At 36.9% G+C, this 21,711-nt stretch overlaps 1 protein-coding gene across 8 annotated transcripts in view; it reads left to right on the top strand.

The window, feature by feature from the left end:
- Window positions 1-21,711, top strand: part of LOC109710857 (delta(14)-sterol reductase) — a 39,562-nt gene that overhangs the window by 1,264 nt on the left and 16,587 nt on the right. For 3 of the 8 annotated variants that reach the window (XM_020233638.1, XM_020233640.1, XM_020233641.1), the window contains 8 exons: window positions 3,455-3,671; window positions 3,774-3,891; window positions 6,177-6,247; window positions 7,339-7,395; window positions 10,025-10,116; window positions 10,853-10,900; window positions 12,344-12,464; window positions 12,551-12,597. In XM_020233638.1, the coding sequence (XP_020089227.1) occupies window positions 3,618-3,671; window positions 3,774-3,891; window positions 6,177-6,247; window positions 7,339-7,395; window positions 10,025-10,116; window positions 10,853-10,900; window positions 12,344-12,464; window positions 12,551-12,597 (608 nt within the window). In that variant the 5' untranslated portion in view covers window positions 3,455-3,617. Of the gene's footprint in view, window positions 1-3,063; window positions 3,672-3,773; window positions 3,892-6,176; window positions 6,248-7,338; window positions 7,396-10,024; window positions 10,117-10,852; window positions 10,901-12,343; window positions 12,465-12,550; window positions 12,598-21,711 lie in introns of those variants that run through there. The other 5 variants (XM_020233639.1, XM_020233644.1, XM_020233643.1 and 2 more) reach the window with 4 other exon arrangements.

Below are 21,711 nucleotides of genomic sequence, written 5' to 3' on the forward strand. Positions count from 1 at the left end.
GTACTTATATTTTGAGTTGGACTCTCTCGTTCTTTTGTTGATAGTCTTTGTGACTTTTACTATGCTCTGATATCAGGATAGGATTATGTTATGTTTTTACTCCTATCGACTTATTTTTTGTAGACGCCTTATATACTGCAGGTGTATGGCGGGTCTGTGCACGTACCGGATATGCTTCCGCTGGTACCCGGGCGTGACAGACAGTGGCATCATTAGATTTTATATTCCCTAAAACTGTGTTTGCCCCGCTTGCTGCATTAATGGCTCTTTAATGGCTTGCATTTAATGCTCTTTCATAAAACGGCGCTGTTGCGTATAGCGCATGGGCCTCAATAATAACCGGATTGTAAGAGAATTTCGCCTCGGGAAGGTAAGCAACTTTCGATGTTTGGGAATGAAAATGAAATAGTGTAACAGCTGTAAACAAATCACCAATTTCTACAATGAATTGCACTATTATGTCTATTACATTGCACCATTACAATCCAACATGGATTCTCTTACCGCACTTAAACATTCAATTGCACTATTATGCACATTACATTTGTAACGCACTGGACCTTTGCAAACTGCGAGGTTCGAGTGTATGGCTGGTGTTATGAGTTTTTCCAGATTTTCTGGTGGGTCGTAGACAGTGTTCAGACCTATGGCTCGTATCCCGAGNATGGTATTATGATTTGTGTGGAAGTTTCGACTCTATGAAATATTTATTCTATATGGTGCTTTGTTAATTTCTTAACTTGGTAATAGTACTATTTGATATTAAACATGAAAAATATATATTTGATATTATGCTGTTAATGTGCTTTTATGTGATGTTTGGTTAATGATTTTGTTTATAGACGAGTTTCTAAATTGAAATTTATTTGTTATTGTATGATTTTTGATTATGTATTATGGTCTTTTTTCTATTTATTCTTCTATGGGTTGAAATTAATTTTTTGCAATGTAATTTTTTTTCATGTTTGGTCCTTTTATTTCATTACTTATTAATATAATTAATTTACAAGTGCAAAAATTATATTTAATTATATATTAATGAAAAAATAATATTCAAATGACCACATGGGCTATTTTGGAAAAGACTATACTTTTCTGTTAGGATTATTACTAAATTTTATAGACTGAACAAAAAGTAGTAATGCTATAAACGCCGCAATCCAGCATTACATTACTGCATTAAACCAAACGCGCTAATGTAGTATCAGTAGTAATCTCATTTAGAAATCCAAGATAGGTGGATATGTCGAAATACCATGTAATATTACATAACTCGAACCAAACGTGCCCTAAAGGCGGTGAATCGTTTACCGCCTAAACGATTCACTGCCTTTCTAATTTTTCACAAAAGCGGTGAATCATTCACCGCCTTCTTGAAGATTGTTTGTTAGGATTTTTTAGATTGCTAAGATTGTATGTGATTCGTTGAAGTTTTATATAGTTGTTAGGATTATATATGGGAAATAAAAAAAAGTGAGGTTGTTAGAATTGTATGTGTATTGTTTGATCGTTATGATTGTATGGCTAGATTATTAGGATTTTTTTGGTTAAGATTGTATGTGATTTGTTGAAATTTTTATGTGTTTGTTAGGATTATATGGGAAAATAGAAAGAAACAATAAAAGAGAAAGACGGTGAATGATTCACCGCTTTTGTGGGAAATTATAAAGGCGGTGAATCGATTCACCGCCTTTAAGAAAAAAATTTCACTGTGGTTCCTACATGGCAAAAGGAGGGTTAGTTTGCCAATTATTTTTTTATAGTGTTATTTATCTAATTTGATAATTTTGTAGGGTATTTTGAAAAAAGTCAGTTTTTCTTTGTATTGGTTATTTTTGTTTATCTTTTGTAAGTTTACTTACCTTAGTGCACTTGAATCAAGGTTAAGAGTATCGTTTCATAGAAAAATTGTTGGGGTTTTTGGGCGACTTACCTAGAGTTTATTAATTGTAAAAATAGGCATTCAAAATTTTTTTTTGTAAAAATTAGGCTTAAACAATGAATCATTCACCGCTTTTATCAAATTTATATATATTTTCTACATCCGAACAACGAAGGATGTTCGGATGTACAACATTAAACGCTAAAGATAATTTTAACTCTTTGCGAGAGCGGTAAATAGTTTACCACATTTGAAAGCGGCGATTATTCATTGCATGAGACTAGTTTTGTAAATAAATTTATAAAGAACTATTTTTATAATTATAATATTTTTTAAGCCTATAAATAAAAAAAATTCAAAAATGTCATTTGTTATATATATATATACACACACACACACATAGTTTACCACATTTGAAAGCGGCGAATTATTCATCGCACGAGACTAGTTTTGTAAATAAATTTATGAAGAACTATTTTTATAATTATAATATTTTTTAAGCCTATAAATAAAAAAATTCAAAAATGTCATTTGTTTTATATATATAGAGAATTAGGCTACTATACTATCTAATATCTATAGTACCGGAGCTCCGGTACTATAGTCTTGTTTTTGATCTTAGGGTGTTCAAATTAATGATCCACATCGTTAAATATGATCTAGGATATATGAAGTTCTTAGGAATAAAATTTTAGTTTTTTTTGACATCGTTTACTTAGTAAATAAATTATGTCAAAATGGACGATGGAAATTGAATAATCTTTAAAATTTGAGCATAGGACTTTTAAATTCAAGATCAAGAATGTTAATCTTAATCTAGATAGTTTAAAGTATTTTCTATCAAAATTTGAAGAAATTTAGATTCTTCTACACCGTTAAACTCCAAACTCGCCTAGCCATTGAAAATTGACAATTTTGAAATGGTTTGATCATAAAGTAAACTATGTCGAAAAAATATAAAATTTTATTTCTAAAAACTTTAAATACCCTAGATCAGTTTTAACGGTGTGGATCATTGATTTGAGCACCCTAAGATTGAAAACAAGACTATAGTACCGGAGCCCCGGTACTATAGATAGTATAGGAGACTAGCTCTCTCTCTCTCTCTCTCTCTCTCTCTCTCTCTCTCTCTATATATATATATATATATATATATATATATATATATATATATTGAAAACGAGACTATAGTACCGGAGCCCCGGTACTATAGATAGTGTAGGAGACTAGCTCTCTCTCTCTCTCTATATATATGAAGATATGGGGTATTACACTTGCTCTCACTTTCCTTTTCTATCTATCGAATGCGTAGCGTTCGTGAGAACAACGTACTCTTCTTCTTTTTCTTCCTCCTCTTCTTTTTCCTTTTTTTTTAGTTGGCGGAGTGGATTTTAGGCAGCCGCCACCATAGTTGAGGCGGGAGGGAGGGTGGAACTCTCGTCGACAAATCCTCCCAGTTTGCATCCCTATTAATGCACCCTTTTTTTTTCTCACTTATACTTCTTTTTTAGAAGTATTTGTATTATAAAGTTTTTTATATAACAACGTGTTAACAAAGTGCACTAATTCCAGTGTGGACTCTGATGCTGTTTGGGACCTCTATGAGGGCTTTGATTTTTTGAGTTTGAGGTAGAGAGAGATAAATAAGAGGAATAGATAGAGAGAAGAAAATCTTTAAAGATTTAAGGCCCAGGGTATATTAACTAATAAAGAGAGAGAGTGGTAGAGAGAAGCAATGCAGCTAGACGCTGCCATGCTCGTCGCTGCCTTGATCCCTTCTTGGAGTTCTGTAAGTTTTTCACGCCCGCACATTTCTCTCACTTTTCTTTCTTTCTCACCCTATATCTTTGTAAAGAAACCAACCAAATGACCAATTATTTACCCTCTGTAGGTGCTACTGCTGGCATCATACCTGGTATACTTGGCCGTCGCCGGAACAATCCTCCCAAGCAAGATTGTCCCTGGAGCCCTCCTCTCCGATGGGTCTCGCCTCCACTACCGCTGCAATGGTCTCTTCCTTCTTCTTCTCCTCCTGCATCCATTATTACCTATTCATGTTATGTTAGCCTTTTTCACGTGCCGCTCTTATTTCCTTTTGTTTGGGCGAACCCGAATACCATTTCAATAATTCATTTCGAGATCTTGGCTGTGCATTAGGGATGTAGCATAATGAATAAGATGTTCGTTAAGTTGTTCTTAAGAAAAAGATGCATACCTCGGACGGTGGATGGATACGAAAATTTGTGCTCTTTTTGAGGAAGAAAGTAGCAATGAGATGGATCTTGCTTCTGAGGATGGCAATGTTAACAACATGTTTGGTATTAGTTTTCAGTTTTCCTAAAGTATTGAAATAAGCTGTTTCTTCTGCACAACTTGAAGGAAATTTTGAGGAATTTTCTGAAAATGTAAATTCTTATAATTGTTTACAATTAGGATTCATCTTAGACCATTTAAATTGCTGTATGATTCATTTTGGACCATTTGGATTGCTTTATTGATCCAAAATGCCATTGGACAAAATGATATCTGCAATCGTTAAGAGCTTGCGTGGTTGTTTGAAACGGCAAATGGTGAAAAACAAGCATCTAAATGGCATTGGTGGAGTTAAGTTGCCTGGTACGAGATCTAATGGTGGAATACAAAGTACAAAGTAATTCTTGATTTTGTGGATCATAGAAATCCCTATTCTAAGATTATCAATAAGTCCATGTGGTTGAATAGTTATCACTATTTTATGATGCATACATTATTTTAAAGGAGCAGGTGTCATAAACAGTACTACGAGGATCTTGAGAAAATGCTAAGGGTTGCAAAAATACCGACAGGTGAAATAGTCTTTGGAAGTAACTATCATTTAGATGTCTGACTAAATTGTTTTGATGCAATTATTGTTTTTTTTTTTTAGTATCTTGCTTTGAATGAGAAACGGTCATACCATAGAGAAACCATGACGCTGAACTGTAGTAAGAGGACGCATGTTTTTCATTTGTAAATCAGAAATCATCTTTATCTAGGCAGTGATTACAGCCAAGTTATCAATTTCTATTCCCTTAAAAGAAATTAAGGCTTTGTTTGAATGTCGGAATAAGTTATCCAAGAATAACTTATTCGGTATAACAATTTCTAGTATGATTGTAAGTAGGAAGTTTTAATTTTTAGTTCTAGAAAACTCTTGCTATTCATGACTTGGTAGGACAACATATTTCACGTATGAGGTGATTTATCTTATTCTTAATAAATGTCTTGAAAGCCGAATGTGATCTTACATTCGAAGTATTTGATCACACTTCTCATCATCGAAATGTATAAATTTCTTTAGTAAATCAAGAGGATATAGCGAACAAGATATTCATGCATCCAAATAGGCTTTAAGGTGGTTATTGTTGACATTTTGCTACTCTTAAATTAAGACAACATTCTGTGCCAGCAGAAAGAAAGAGGAAACTCTCAGAAAGTGGCTAAAAACTTATTTGACTCTTGTAAACTATCATCATTAGCAATTGATATTTGAGATGCTTTGTTTGGATTATTTGTTCTTAAAGAAAAACATTGAACTGATGAGAATTGGATAATGTTCTCAAATGAACATTGTTGGATACATTGACTTAGATGGTTCAAGTTAAACCTACATCCATGGTGTAGTATGGTTTCAAAGCTCCTATAAGATGAAAGAACTAGAAGCAGCAGTGACTTCCCCAATTCAAGCTCTCTCTCTACTCTTAACTGCACCATATTTTCACATACAAAAGGAAGGCATCAAACAAAATCTTTGAGGATCGTACTTATTGGCCTATATGCACATTACTGACACCAATTGTAACGTTTGCTGAGACCCAACAACAACTGATTTTATTCCTTTTCCTCTTAGCCGGGTGTGTAGTCCCTATGACCCAGAGGCCCTTCTAACAGTTTTCTAGTTCATCAGATTACAATATATTGACGACAAAAGGGTTTGGTGATTGCGTACATCTTACTGGTTGCTAAAGTTAATTATGTAGTTATTTGTATTTTCATTTGACAACATGAATATTGGATTTGAAACATGACTTCTCATCTCTGCAGTTCTCAAATGTTCAACTTAAACTTTGCTCTAAGTAACGCGTTGAACACATTCCATATTGTGATAATTTAATATGATGAAAGTGACTTGAAAAATGTTTTCTTGAATAAGTTCTAAAGTAACTAAGAAACTAAATACTTCTATAATTGCAAAATTCTCAGTGATCTTATGTCAAGTCAATAATTGATGTAATATCATTTTCTCATTTATTCAACAGTGTTTTTTCATTCTCAGGTTTAGTATCACTCTTTTTGTTGCTGGTGCTTACAGCAACTGGAGTTTATATGGGATGGATATCTCCTACGGTAATTGTCTTCAGATTCTTACGAATGATTATCTATCTATAAAGAATTATCTAAGCATCAATAATCAGTTCACAAGATCTGCAACATCTGCTTCTTTGGAACTCTTCCATAACAGTTTCTGGAAGTTCCTCTATTCTGTTGCTTTTGTATGTTATTTTTGTGAAGATTTTATTATTCTCAGGTTGTTTGCCAGAATCTATTATATCTTTCAATTAAAAAGTGTGGTCCTGTTCTGAGTCTACTTTTATGAAAGTTCAGGTACTTCTCAAACATTTTTCAAATGTTGTTGTCTCCTTATAAAGTTTCACTTAAAATTGAAGACGGATAGCCATACTAACTGCTTGCACGAACATCCTCTCTTTGGTTCGTTGGTCTTTGCTCTTGTACCTACTACTGAGAAACAGAGAGATGTCTGTACAGCACTTAGATGTCTGTGCAGGAGTCAAGTTATTTTTTTCTCCTTTTGCTTCCATGAAGGTGCATATTCTTGCTGACTGATCTTCTAAAATTTCTGCTTACTAATGTCATACTCTCTTTAGCCATAGATAGCAGACGGAAGTGCAGATCTGACCGAGGTTTTTTTTTTTCCCAATGATATTTGAAGCATGGTGGCACCTATTCATCACTGGCTGCACTATGATAGCTATTGCCGTACTATTCTTTGTGTCTGACTTCTGACGAGACAACCTATAAACATTTTTGATTAAATCCAACATTAGTAATCCTGCTTCAATTGAGAAAGATTGTCTAAAGCTTCTTCATCATGAAAGCCACAAATAGCACTCAGTTTAGCCCATTGTAAAAGCATAGGACTTTCCTAGTACGTTCACAGATTTCATTATCTGACGTTGCTTGACCTACTTTGTGGATTACAGAGGTAGAATGTCATTTACAATTGACTCTTCAGTGAAAAATGCTAAGTGTTATTGTTCATTTGCCTTTATGCGTATCAGAGCTGTTAATATTCATTCAGCTGCATACTTAGATTATTAAGTTCTTGTTGTGCCAATGAACACTTATTTTACAGTTGACTATGATTTCTATGTTAGAACATATTTATTATGGAGTAAAAATTTGTTTCTGAATTGCAGGCTATCGCTGATAAGGGAGTTGAGCTATTATCGGCAACTTTTATCTTCAGCCTCTTTGTAAGTTCATTTAGTGTAAACTATATATTCTCATCTTTTAGCACTGGCGGCGTTTCTCATGCGTAAATTGTAACTGCATGACATTTTCACCATTAGGAAGAAGGGACATGTTGTAATTGGATTGTATTCATGAAAAGGGAAGTTGTTACTTACAACAGATCCTGGTGTGGAGAGCCAAATGTGCTCTAGAATGTGGTCTCTTTGATTTTTTCACTCTAAATTGCATATGAGGATCTTTCATTGAGGCTGACTAAATTTATCTAAACAATTCATATATATATGCCTCTGAATTTCATGGTCTCGTACTATAGTATTACTCACATGTATGATAGAAGAACTAAATTGGAGTTACAAACATGATAGACATGTATTTCCATTTGATTGGTCTTTTTTAACCTTCATATGTTCACTACCACATGGTGCATTTGCTAACACGTACAATATTAATTACTCTTCATAATAGAGTTATTTTTTCTGAGACATCATGGTAATTTGGCAATTGCTTGCCTGCTATCTACCTTTCAATATTTCCAATATTTTATACAGATTATAGAGTTTAAGATAATAAAAGGGTTAAATGTACCAGAACCACCTCAACTTTCGACTGTTTGCGCATAGCCACCCAAACTTTGAAAAATTAACCATCTAGATCTATAGCTTATAAATTTCAGGTGACTAATGTTAGCCAAATGGTCAAAAAATAAAAAGGAACAAATGCTATTGATGGATGACAGGATGAGTCTTCACGATGTCCAAAATCACTATTTTAGGGTACTATTGACTATAATTATCCTACTTAACTTTTAACAATCAAATAATAAAAAAATAATTTCTTTTATCACGACACTGAATTTTAACATCACAAAGAACTTTTCTATATTTTTGGCATGTATCTTTATTATTTCTTAGCCATTTAGCTAGTGGTAGTCACTTCAAATTTATAAAATGTATACTTGGTTAATTACAAAAGTTTGAAAGTTTGAATGGATATATATATATTTTTAAAATTTTAGATGACTATCTATAAATAGGCGAAAGTTCAAGTGGTTCCAGTGCATTTAATCTGTATCAAAATATTAAAGATGGTCGTCCATCAGCCCTCAAAGGCCTGTTATAGGCATTATGATATAAAATCATATTGCCATCATAACTCCCAAATTTCATTACAAGTTTTATAAGTATTTTCTATCCATGCTTTCCCAATAAGCTGTCATAACTATTCGACAACAAGGGCACAGTTAGTAAAAAGTACCTTAGGTCCATGAAGTTGCCGGGGCCCAGGGTGCATAAAATCCAAATATGCACTTGTATATCATTTTAACATGATAAAATTATCCTACATTCCTCTTGACTGGGGCAATCATCTCAAGGTTTCATAACTTTCTGGGCTTGTTTGTAAGTGATTATGTTGCTCAAAGAAAGGCTGTAGCCCTGAGCATAGCTTGTTTGTCCGGTTTGAGGTCTCAACTGATTTGTTCAGAACCAACGCAAGTTCTGTCTAGCGTGGTAAGCCTCAGCCTCGTTTGGATAAGCCGGCTCAGGCCTGATTAGTGGACCTTAGGCCAAAATTGTGCTTGTTATGAGCCTGGCACAGTTGGGTCCTATGTCGTCTTGCTCACAGAAAATTTTTTAACTACTCGTATATTTTGTCCCTGGAAAGTTCACTGCAACTTAGTTATGAGCTAAGAGGAATAGCTTTTAAGCTATTTCAATCTATAACACATTATCATTTTCATAGGCAATTTTGGTGTCCACCTGTTGTTTGCATGGTAAATTGCACTATTAGTTCCTAAATGTTAGTTCAAATTTCACTTTGATCCTCAAACTTGAGGGCAACATTGGAAACCCTTGAACTTTTAGATGTCTTTCACTTCATTCCTTGCTTTGGAAGAAGAATTATTGTGTGCACTCATTTCACCTGTACATCTGTGCGGCAAGAATCCTTCAGCCCTTTATCCTTCTAGTACTTTCGAAACAACAATCTAATTTTTAAGTAGAGAAAATGCTGCTACTGGGTGGTATGATTTAAATATGAGATAAGATCATTGGTCGATAGATAATAGTGCATGGATGTACAGATGCACGGGGAGTAATTATTTTTGCTATAACAGTAAATAAAAGCAAGGATTAAAGTAAAACACTTTCAAAAAGTTTAGGTCATCGATTGTTGAGCTTAAAAACCAAAGCGAAACATAGATAAAATTTGGTGAGTACTTGTGCAATTTAACTATTCTTGGCGTACAGCTATATCATACCATCATGAATAGAGACTTAATATAGAAGCCCTTGGTGCTACTGTAATGCATACACTGATAAGCTAATGTCCAAGTAATAACATTTCTTACTGGTGAAATGCTTAATCTAAAGAAGCTAGTAATTTTTACTGGCCTGAGTAGCAATCTTTTGTGTGATCTGTAACTATAAAATTAGGCCGCATTATTTTTTTTTGAAAATAAAAAAGTAGTTGCTTTCAAGTTTTTGTTTTTTATTGCCAACCGACTACCTTAGATTAGAGGATTGCAAGCAATTCACCATCCCCTTCTATACTATTTTGTATAGAAATTCTATTTGAGAAAAAAAAAACCAGCAACAATGCCAAACGAGGCCTTAGTTTCTTTTGTTATTTCAGGTTTCTTTCGTTCTTCATGCTGGTGGCTCCAGATCCCATAACCAGAGTTCCTCTCTGAAGCCTTATGTTACTGGAAACTTCATACATGATTGGTACTTCTAAAGAACTTATGTGTTAGTTTGTATTCTTCCTTGTTGAAGAACTGGGAATAATTTTCACACTCTTCAAGAAAATCTATGCACTAAAAGTTCCTCTCTGAAGCCTCATGTTACTGGAAACTTCATACACGATTGGTACTTCTAAAGATCTTCGTGTGTCTTAGTTTCTAACCTTCCTTGTTAAAGAATTGAGAACCATTTTCACACTCCTCAAGAAGATGATAGTATTTAATCTTTTTTTATTCAACATTTTATCCAAGCTTTAAACACTGCCTCTTGTTTTTGATATTGGGAAGGCCAAGAAGTTATTTTTCGAATTTACCTTAATGTTTGTTTACCTGGATTCCTGATTTCTTGTAAATTGAAAATCTCATGATAGAGGCCTTTTACTTGGACAGTTTGTTTGAACCATTCTATGGTGCCTGCCCATCTTTTATATCCGATTTATGTAGTCAAAGTTTCTACCACTCTTGTATTTATGGGACAAATTCATTGTGACTGGCCATAAACAACAACTTTTTTAATAAGCAAGTACCCTTCTCGTTAATTCACTGTGATACTTTGCGTCAGAACCTATTGTCAGTTTCCAATTTTTACGCTGAAATCAAAAGTTCTTTATCTTGCATTACAAGTATAGAAAATTATGTTGTAAGCTGTTTCATTTGTATTAATTTCTGGATGCATTGAAATTTAAAGCATAGAAACTAATGTTGGTTTTTGTGACTCATAGGTGGTTTGGAGTACAGCTTAATCCTCATTTTATGGGTGTTGACCTCAAGTATGTGAACCATTCCTTACTTCATAGAGTGTCATTTCCTGACTACTTCTTAGGATGTGAAAAATGCATGTCTAAGTTATATCTTTTTTTTTTAATCATTATATGCATGCTGTTTACTACTATTGAACTCTAGAAGAACAGTAGTGATGTGTGTTGGTGTGCGATTTTCATTCTTAACTCTTTTGCTTCTTTGACCATTCTGATAACAAAATCTTTGCCGCAAATAGTAAACTTAACCTAACACAGTCCAACTAATTCATTAAGGGCATGACAAATTGTCTACAATACCTATCAATACTTCCTGGTCTTTGACCTGCCGTGAACTCGACAATAGTTGGAACTTATGATATAAACCATGAGTGAGATAGGTCAATGATATGAAAGTAAATTAGCCTGCTGTATCTTCTAGGTTGTAGGGTATGCAGTCTGTAAATAAGAGTGCTGTAAATGCTTTCTATTAACGTGTTTCAGTCAAAACAACATCTGAAACCCGAAACAAAACTTCGTTTCTGGAGATTCAGCCAAAACTGATCCATTTCTCCTTTGTTTTGTGTTTGATCAGCTTATATACATATAATGCAGTCCCAATGGAACTTTATTTATATGAAAAATATAAAAATTTCTTTTTGTTGTATTTTATTGGTTTTTTGTAGAATCAAGTCTAAATAGCTCTGCGCAAGATCAGTTTCAAAAGGTGGATTTTACACAATCTACCTTGCCTGGCAATAAAAGTCTTTAATAACATTTAGGTTACCCCAAGCTAATACTTGGACCTGATATCAACTGTGTGGAGCCTACTAACTTGAGCTTTGAGTTCAAGTGCCCAGTACGAGTTAGGCTGATTTCTGATGAAGATGTTATGAAATGTGATCGAAAGGAGCTTCATTGATTGATTTATTTATTTTTTTGAGAGAGAAGTAGTGACTAGATGCCTCAACCCACTTCATTCATTTGGATGATGAATTGAGCTAGAAATAGGCTCTTAGGAAAGAGCAAGGAAAACAGAGTAAAACAAAAGAAATGGAAATTGGAAAAAGCAAAACAAATTAAAACAAATTCAAAGCTAAAGCAAAACAAATTAGGGAAAACAGAGAGCTAGATCACAAAAGCACTGTAGTTCTTCGTTTTGTTGAATTATGCTCTAATCTTTCCAAGTGTTATTTACTAGTTATGGGAGTTCAGCAATGGTGTGTTGGCTTTGTCAGAATATACCGTTGGAATATTTAGAAGTGTCTTCTTTTCTCTTCCTAAAGCATGCTTCTCATATCTACTGGTTCTTTTTTTTTTTTCGAACCAATTTGCAGTTAGTAATAAGAGCTACTCAGGTCTCTCCACAGTGTAATTTTTAAGTAACTTATATGCAACTAACGTATGGAGGCTTCCTAGAGATAAGAGTTGATAAAGCATATTGTAATTTCTCTAGGGTATCTAACTTCTTTGTAGGTTCTTTTTTGTAAGAGCTGGAATGACGGCGTGGTTATTTATCAATCTCTCTCTGTTGGCAAAGAGCTATTTAGCTGGCACTGCGAACCTTTCAGTCTTTCTCTACCAGCTTTTCTGTGCGGTATTGCATGATCAACTTTTCATTCTTATAGAATTTGATGTCATCTCAAGTTACTGACATACATATTTGTCTCTTCTCCTATGTAGCTGTACATTATAGACTACTTTGTTCATGAGGAGTTCATGACCTCCACGTAAGCATCATTCATTTGACCTCTTTCAATTAGCGCAGTAATATATATTGCTATTTTTTGTTGGTTTTTATTCTATTTTCTTTAAAATAGATGTACAAATTGCAGTAGATTTCTCTCTACAAAAGTAAACAATATAGTGAAGGATTTTCTTACAAAATAGATGCTTAAAAACTTTGTGGATAAACTGTATGTCATGCCTCGTGGCTCATATGTGAAACCTTTTGTATAGTAAGCAACGAAAAACGTATTTTTTTTAAAAAACCAAATGACTAAACCAAATGACTGTCGCGAATGTGGCACATGGACAGTCTCCCTTGTCGAACAGATAGTCTCTCTTATATATGCATGGCATGGGGACATAGAGTATGACATCCAACCATCACATCAACCACAACGTTAACAACAACGATGACAACAAATAGATAATCGACTAACAAAATGAATAGAAAAGCAGATACTGTAAAGAGATACTAATACTGAAAATCGAAAGCAACTACATAAAATACCAAAAACACCAATACACAACTATTAACATGAGAGAGAGCTAAATAACAGGAGTCAAATAAAAGAGTATAATTAAATCTCAAAAGTTACTGCCAGGGGGACACTTTAATCCAACAGCGCCCTCACGAAGTGTCTCAAACCTCATCGCTAGTGTCATCTGTGGAAAATAGGGGGTGAGAAACATGTATCATGTTTTCCAGTGGGTACCGCAATCCGCCGACGGCAAGCTGTACTCACTAGTCAACAAAAGAGCGCGATAATATAAGTCTTCAGCCCTTAGGTACCCTTAGGGCTGGACTTGATAAAAGTTCAATTTTCAGGGGGGAAATGTTCCCCCCCACTCCCCCTGTGACCCCTCCCCCTTTGTTTCCTTAAGACATGGAACTACCCTTTAGGCAAGGGCAGTCTTGGGTATTAGTCTAAAGAGGGCCGCCCCCTTTAGCAATCCCTATATTTTAGATCAAAATGCTATATTTCATTGAACCTTAGGATAATGACCCAATTTAAAACAACCACTTGGAATCTCTCCTCAACTGACAGGTATGAACAAATATAACTAATACAATAGCAAAAGTAAAATAGGAAAAGAAGCATGCGACTAAATATCAGAAATAATACTGCTATTGTAACAAGATAAGCAAATGTTTATATGGCATCAATTGGGTGAACAATCCGATATCCAAACTCAATCCATACACCGCCGTGTTGGTCCAAAGGCCTTATGTAATACCACACCTGTGCTCAATCACTGGGCATATAACTGCATTGCAAAAAGACCGCGTAGGGCTCACACGTTGTGTCACGCCTTGGGTCATGATGGAAGCCTCTTGTGTATGCCAACTGACCTGCCGTATGTAAAAGGAAGCACCCCGCACATACGAAGCATATACAAGCAACTTGTCCAAAGCATGTACCAAGAGTGTATATACAAAAGAACATGTATTAGAGTTTGGTATAACTACACAAGTATACCTATGGTATAACTACACAAGTGTACCTACCACTGTACATTAGTCAAGTATAACCAAAAATAAATACGACTCTGTCGGCCTCCTCCAGGTCCAATATATACAACCAGCTATATACATCCATCAGGTGGTCCTCCTCCAGCACTGTCTTGATAAGAGATGCTATCTAGCTTGCGATCCTCTTACCTTGATTTATCACTGGCTTTAGAGCTCTGAAATAAAAACAATAATAGGAGGGTGTGAGAACTATTGAAAGTCTTTAGTGGGCACAGTCGACCATAACGACAATCTACACCACTAGGTCTATTACAGTCATTAATGCAGAACAGACCTAAACCAATGTTGATATGATTAAAACCGATTTAGTTCATCATTTTTTAATTTAAGATTAGATTAGTTGAGCATATCTTTCAGTTAGTTAAATGAGGATTTTTAGTTATCCTCTTATTTGGTTTTATCTGTATCTATTTTTAGATTTTTATTGTTTAGTTAATCTTTAGATAAAGTTGTTTTAGTTGGTCATATAGGATAAGATCAAATCCGAAGTTGGTTATGGGTATCTAAGGTTAGGATATTATAAATAAGGTATATAGATCTTCATTGTATGAAGAAGACGACGATGATATTAATAAATTAATAAAGGTGATTTGGATCTTTGGTGCATGAGCAATATTTTTTTCTTCGCGAATGCGTTGCCCTGGAGTTAGGGATGTAAAACGGGCCGGGCGGCCGACGCCCTGCCCGTGGGCCGCCCGGCCTGGCACGGCCTTGGGCCGGGCTACAGCACGGCACGGGTACTGTAGCACCCGTGCCGGGCCGGCCCGGCTCGAAGCTCTGGGCCGTGCTGGGTCGTCCTCTGTGGCCGACGGCCGGCACGGCACGGCACGGCACGGCCCGAAGCGGGCTTGGGCCGTGCCGGGCTAGGAGAGGCGGGCGGCCGGCACGGCACGGCCGCTTGGGCCGTGCCAGCCGGCCAGCACGGCTTGGACCCCAAGGCCCAAGGCAGTGGGCCTTGGGGCTAATCTCCTGGGGAGGAGGCCCTCCTCCCCAGGAGCTCCATGGAGGAGAGGTGCCTCCCAGGAGCTCTTGGAAGAGAGGCGCCTCCACAGCGCCCGGCGACGGCCCCGAAGCCTCTCGCCGCCTCTTTGGCGCCCGCTCCGGCATCCAGGCCCTGGCCCTGGCCTGGCGCCTGGCGCCGGTCCCGGTCCGGTCCCGGTCCCCACCTGTCCCCTCACCCCCGATCTTCCCCCTTCCCCGGTGCCCCCTACTCCTCCTCGGCCTCCTCAAGCGGGACGAGCCCACTCCTCCCTGGAAACCCTATCGGCCCGAGCCCCGCTATTTCCTTTTTATTTTCTTTTTCTTTTTAAAATACAAATTTATTTAGTTTTTAAAAATTAAATATTTTACTATTTAGAATTATTTTATTTAAATTTTTAATGATTTAATCAAAATATTATTAAATAAATATTTTATTTGATAATATTTTTAATTTTTATACTATTTTTTTTTAAAATTTTAAAAATAAATAATTTAAAAGGCCGGCCGAAGCATGGCCCGGCCGGTCACGGCTGGGCCTTCCGGGCCAATGAGCTGGGGCCGGGCCGAAGGCTAGGCAGCTCTTGCCCGGCCCGGCACGGCTCGAAATTAAAGCCGGGCCTGGTCGGGCCGGACATTAGCCCGTTTCGGCTCGGAAAATGTGGGCCGTGTCGGGCACGACCCACATTACACCCCTACCTGGAGTGAGTCCAGTCTCCTAGTAAGTTGGTTTAGGAGTAGTCCTGATTATCTTTTTTATTTTTTTTTTCTATTTTTTAAAATTTTCTATTTTCTTTAATTTTCATTTTTTTAATTTTGAAAATTTTTTAAAAATATTTAAGTATTTTAAGAATTTTTTTAAAAAACTTTCAAAATTATAAATCATATTTTGGAGCCCTCTAAAACGTAGGACCCTATATCATGTCTTACATCATATTTGGTATTTGAGCTTAGACTATTTGACGATTCTATTTTGTCAAAAGTTTTGGGCTTGTGGAAGAAAACGGGCCGAGAATTGAAAAAAAAGTAAGAAGTATTGTAAAAAAAGAGTGGAGTGAAAAAAAGATAAAAAAAAGTGCGGAGAAAAAAAAAATGGAGAGTAAAAAAAACATTATGGATGCAAAAGAATGTCTTAAAAAGGTTTTTCAAAAGCATGGTAGAAGAAAATGAATTCATATTGAGTCATTGGAAGAAATATGTGAGATGACAAGAGTCGAGTTTGATGACTGGTTGTATGATCAGGGGTCATATTTTGAGAGAAAAAGAAATGATATTCAGATGGAAATACTAGATGACTTGAGATGGTGGCATAGATAAAGACAAATATCTCATCTTGATTTTAACAGAATATTTTTGGAGGAAGAAGAAAGGATTGAAAGATATTGAGGATGGTGCTAAAATTGTTGAAAATGATTTTTAATGGATGGATAAGGTCAGAGATGAATATCAATGGATCCAACTAAAAGTTCAATTGGAGACCCTAATTACTCTATAGAATACACCACCTGTAGCATAGTTGGGAGTCGACAATTCTGATCTGGTTCCATTCACACCATTTGATTGCAAAGTTCTAGATTTGACCGAGTTAGAATTTGAGCATCCACAATTAAATCATGAAGCCAAGGTAGATGAGCGTGTTGAAACGAAAAGATTATAGACTGAGTTACCCTTATTGCCCCAGCAATATGAGTCCTCCATACCAAAACTTCAGATTGCAACGAAACCACCTTTTTCATTGATATCGAACCTTATGAAGTCACATGAACTTATCAGTCGTTCTTCTTACATCAAGACCAAGCCGGAAACACGGATGATGCCGGTTGTTCGACATGCAAGCATTGGGCTGCATCACTTTATTCTGCACACTTGGTTGTTTTCTATCACCTTGCAAATCCAACTGATTTCGAGGACGAGATTCTACATAGCGAGAGCGACAATGCAGAACAGCCCTGAACTAATGTTGATCGGATTAAACCGATTTAGTTCATTATTTTTTAACATAAGATATGGTTAGTTGAGCATATCTTTCAGTTAGTTAAATGAGGATTTTTAGTTATCTTCTTATTTGGTTTTATCTGTATTTGTTTATAGATTTTTATTGTCTAGTTAATCTTTAGATAAAGCTGGTTTAGTTGGTCATATAGGATAAGATCAAATTCGAAGTTGGTTATGCGTATCTACGGTTAAGGATATTATAAATAAGGTATAGATTTTCATTGTATGAAGAAGATGACGATGATATTAATAAATTAATAAAGGTGATTCGAAGCTTTGGTGCACGAGCAATATTTTTTCCTTCGCAAATGTGTCGCCCTGGAGTGAGTCCAGTCCCGGAGTGAGTTCGGTTCAGGAGTGAGTCCTGATTATCTTTTCTATTTTTTACTTTAATTTTCTTTTTTTTAAACTTTGAAAATTTCTAAAAAAAATTGAAATATCTCAAATATTTTTAAAATTTTTTTACAAAAACTTTCAAAATTCTAAATCATATTTTGGAGCACTCTAAAACGTAGGACCCTATATCCTGTCCTACATCAGTCGTCAATGGTGAAAACTGAACTGAATACATAATAATACTGAACTGGAAATAAATAACTGCTATCATACCTCTAGAAGCATATATTGGAACTATAAATCATGTCTTATATGCATAAACGAAAATAACTGGTAATAACCGGTGCCACATAACCCAATCACATTGAGTGACTTATAAGTTTGGTCAAGTTTGTGTCGCCTCATGTTCAACCCCCACCTATAGTGGTCCGCTTCCATGCAGGCAACTGCCAGGACTTTTCACAAGGCTAATCTTTGTAGGGCCCACTTGCGGGCGCGACTGCCGACTGCAATCGAGTATCAAAATTCCACATATACTGTTAAGTTTAATTTGGCTTTTGCGGGTTGTAGTCATGTGCGTATGATCAACAAGACCATAATCATACTGTCTACTCGCCCCTTGGCACTTACATATAATCTTTCACTGTCTTTTCACAATTCATCTGTCCTTGGCATTTTCACAAATTTCTTACAATTTTCTTGCCCTGCGGTATATTTATTGTTCAACAAAATATGATCCCTACCAGACATTGTATAACTAGTGCTATTTGGGAATAATATGTACGTGTAAGATTCTATTGGAAAATTTAGACAGTTTTTTACGACGACCATTTTTATACTCACTTTCTTGCTATCTCTTTTCACATGATTTCTATAGCAAAGCATCAACAATAACATGTTTTCCAATAGGATTATATATCATGTCATCTGATCATCTACTCAAGATATGCTTATAGACATAATAGTTAGTTTGTCGATTTCGGCAACATAATACCCACCTCGACAAGCTCCAAGGAAGGTATGTTCAACTCTACTTGGCAACACACTCCACTAGGAGACCCAAGACACTTAGCTCCTAGATCACAGAACCATGATCCTCAATTCCTCAACTACTTTATTGTAATCAGTTAAAATCTTATTTTTCAATCTTTAAACTCATTTATTCCTTACCTCAAATCTAGTACAGAATAGAAGACTTAAGCTAGGATTTTCCCAAGTTCTCCTCCTCACTTCAATCCCCAACTACGCAAGCACTACGGATCATCGGATCACCAACAAGAAGAAATATCAACTTCTAGGCCTTCTCAACATGGACCCTAAGTTTTGTTAGGAGGAGAATGAGAAGAAAATAAGAGAGGAAAGGGCATTGTTCATCTAGTAAATGAAGGAGGTGTCGAGGAAGGTTTGCAACTTCTAGTAAATGAAGGAGGTGTTCATCTATTTATAGGCCTGCAACAATAGCATTTGAGCCCTCAAACATTCCACAAATCACCCTTAATCCGGAACCAGTTTTGGTGCTCGAAACCATATTCGGGCATCCGATTCCTCATTAGTCCAATGGTTTCGGGCTCCCAGTGTTGCACTTGAATGCTCGAAACTTGCGAAGCATTGCTAGCTTAGCCTTTCAGGCGTCTGGAACCACTTTTCGGGTGTCTGAAACTAACGTAGTGACTTGGTCACTCCAGCTCGGTTGTGCTTATTCACAACTTTTGGGCATTCATACTACTTTCGGGCGCTCGCGATATTGCTGAGCAGTGACTTCACCCTTTCAGACCAACTCTTGCCAACCTTTGGGCGTTCAAGAATTCCACCAGAACATTTCGAACATCTGGTCCAACACCCGGATCCTCCGAATCATCTCGTCACCTCAGCTCAGGACTTCCGAGCACCCATACCTAATTTCGGGTGTCCGGAATTGTCACACCCCAATAATCCCACATCGGATAGGAATGGGGATGTGATTGGGTATATAAGAGACTTCGACACTAGTAATAATAACTGGGCTTAAGTATTTTGGGCCGGTGGTTGGGCCCAACGAGTTATTGTTGCTAGTGGGCTGGGTTGTTACATTTAGTATCAGAGCTAATCACCAGCCAGAAATGTGTGGCGAGTCTCTACTGAGCCAGGGTCTGAAAGATAAGGTGATAGGCTATGCCGGAGTCTGTATGACAAGGTGACCAGCTATGCCAGGGTCTGGATGATAAGGCTAGCGAGACGAGTCTCACATCGCCTGGTGATCTTGGGCTGTGTGTGTGATTGGACTGACGAGGACGTCAGGGTCTTAACGGGGGGAGTCTGTCACACTCCAATAATCCCACATCGGATAGGAATGGGAATGTGATTGGGTATATAAGAGACTTAGATACTAGTAATAATAACTGGGCTTAAGCATTTTGGGCTGGTGGTTGGACCCAACGAGTTATTGTTACTAGTGGGCTGGGTCGTTATAGGAATTACTTTGAAACAAGGATTTAAGTGCCGTAGCACGGGGTCGTGCCGGAAACTTGCCGGCACGGTAGGGCACGGTGCGTGCCGAGCCGTGCCGATGCGTGCCGGTCAAAAAAATTCTTGTGTGCCAACACATAATAGTATGAAATATATATTTTCTTTAGCAACAAAATATTCTAACTATTTATTATGTCTTTTTATCACATCTTTTGAACTTTATTGAGAAAATTATTTACTAATTTAAAGAATAGAGAGTTTTGAGCTGTGCCATTGGCACGGGGTTTGCATCGTGCCGGTATCTTGTTGGCACAATACAGCATGGTGGATATGGCCCGTGCCGATGGAAACTTAAAACCTTGCTTTGAAACTTAAGTTTCAATAGAGTTCGCTTCTAATTTTCGTTTTCGCATCCATTTCGCACCAAAATAGGTCCAACTCATTCCAGAACTCTCCAGAAGCACTTACCATCATCTCTTACTGTGATCTTGTAAATTCGCGAAGATCCAGTATATTACACGTCGAAACATGACCACTTTTTCGAAAAAGAATATCGTTGTGGTGCCCAAACCATTGGTGTTTGTGAAATGCTCCATGAACGGTGACGATCGATGTTGATGCTCAATAGCCAAACCGTCGACAAAGAGACGAGAGAAATAATTAGATAGTCCACTGACTTATAAAGTCAAACAATATCACAATAGTAACAGTATAACACCGACCGACCAGGTCAACTACTATCATATGGTTAAAAGTAATGAAAGATCTACCGCTCTACAACTCAAAGATAATCTACATGATATATCAATTGGAGTAGAGGAACTACGATAATAAGTCAAGTGGTGAAAAAGATATACTCAACCATATAGGAGAATAAAATGATAAGAGAATCTAATCGAGTAGGCACCACTTTACGGAATTCGAATAGAAGCATCTACCTCAAAACAAAAATCGATTCCGCAACTTGATTGATGCTCCTAAACGTCGCCTAGACCTAAGAAAGATCTCACGGAGTCACAATCAGTCCTCAATCCAAAAATAACACCAAAGTTATCCTCAATCACCATAATCACTAAACAAAGCAATCAGGCAAACGGTTCTATTTATCGATTTTCGAAACTCGCTGGAATTCACAGAAATTCATCGAAAACACTTCCACAACTCATGAAGTGCCTCGAAAGATGCCATTCGTCTCCGAAACCCATCCGCTGGCCCGAAACACACAAATTTGGGTGTTTGGCAGCTGCACGTGAAGTATACACTAAGAAAAAGGTTGTAGTCAAAATAGGCACAACGGGTCTCCGGAAGTGTCGATTTGGGCAACGGAAACCACCACGACCTTGAACACTCAAGACATTGAGAGTCGACCAGCCAAGGATGCTCGGTAACAACAAAAGGCAGCCATAGCGGTTTTTTCGCAAATTTCAAACCGAACTCACGTGTTAACTGCCAATTTCAATGACAATGCATCTAAAGCCCAATCAAGCTTCAAAATGATTTTCGGACCTAGGACAATTTAGTCTAAGGGTCATATGCAAGTAACTAACGTTGCCTAAAGCAGCCATTATCATGCAATTGCACAAAAAACTCTACGATTTCATATAACTGCACATTGCTATAGAAATTGAATTTTAGGCTCGTTGCTGATGTTTTCGTGACTTGGAATGCCGATCAACAACACCAGTAAGTGGGCAGCGAGGTTTCGGACGTTGTGCTTGCGATCTAGAGCGCCAACGGCTGCCGATGACGAAGATAGAGCAGCTTTTTCTTTAGACCATGATCCCCTGGGACCGTCGTAGTTCAACCAGTGATTGGGGGTTGATCAAACCGT

Source organism: Ananas comosus, linkage group 5 (assembly GCF_001540865.1).
Source record: "Ananas comosus cultivar F153 linkage group 5, ASM154086v1, whole genome shotgun sequence".
NCBI lineage: Eukaryota > Viridiplantae > Streptophyta > Magnoliopsida > Poales > Bromeliaceae > Ananas > Ananas comosus.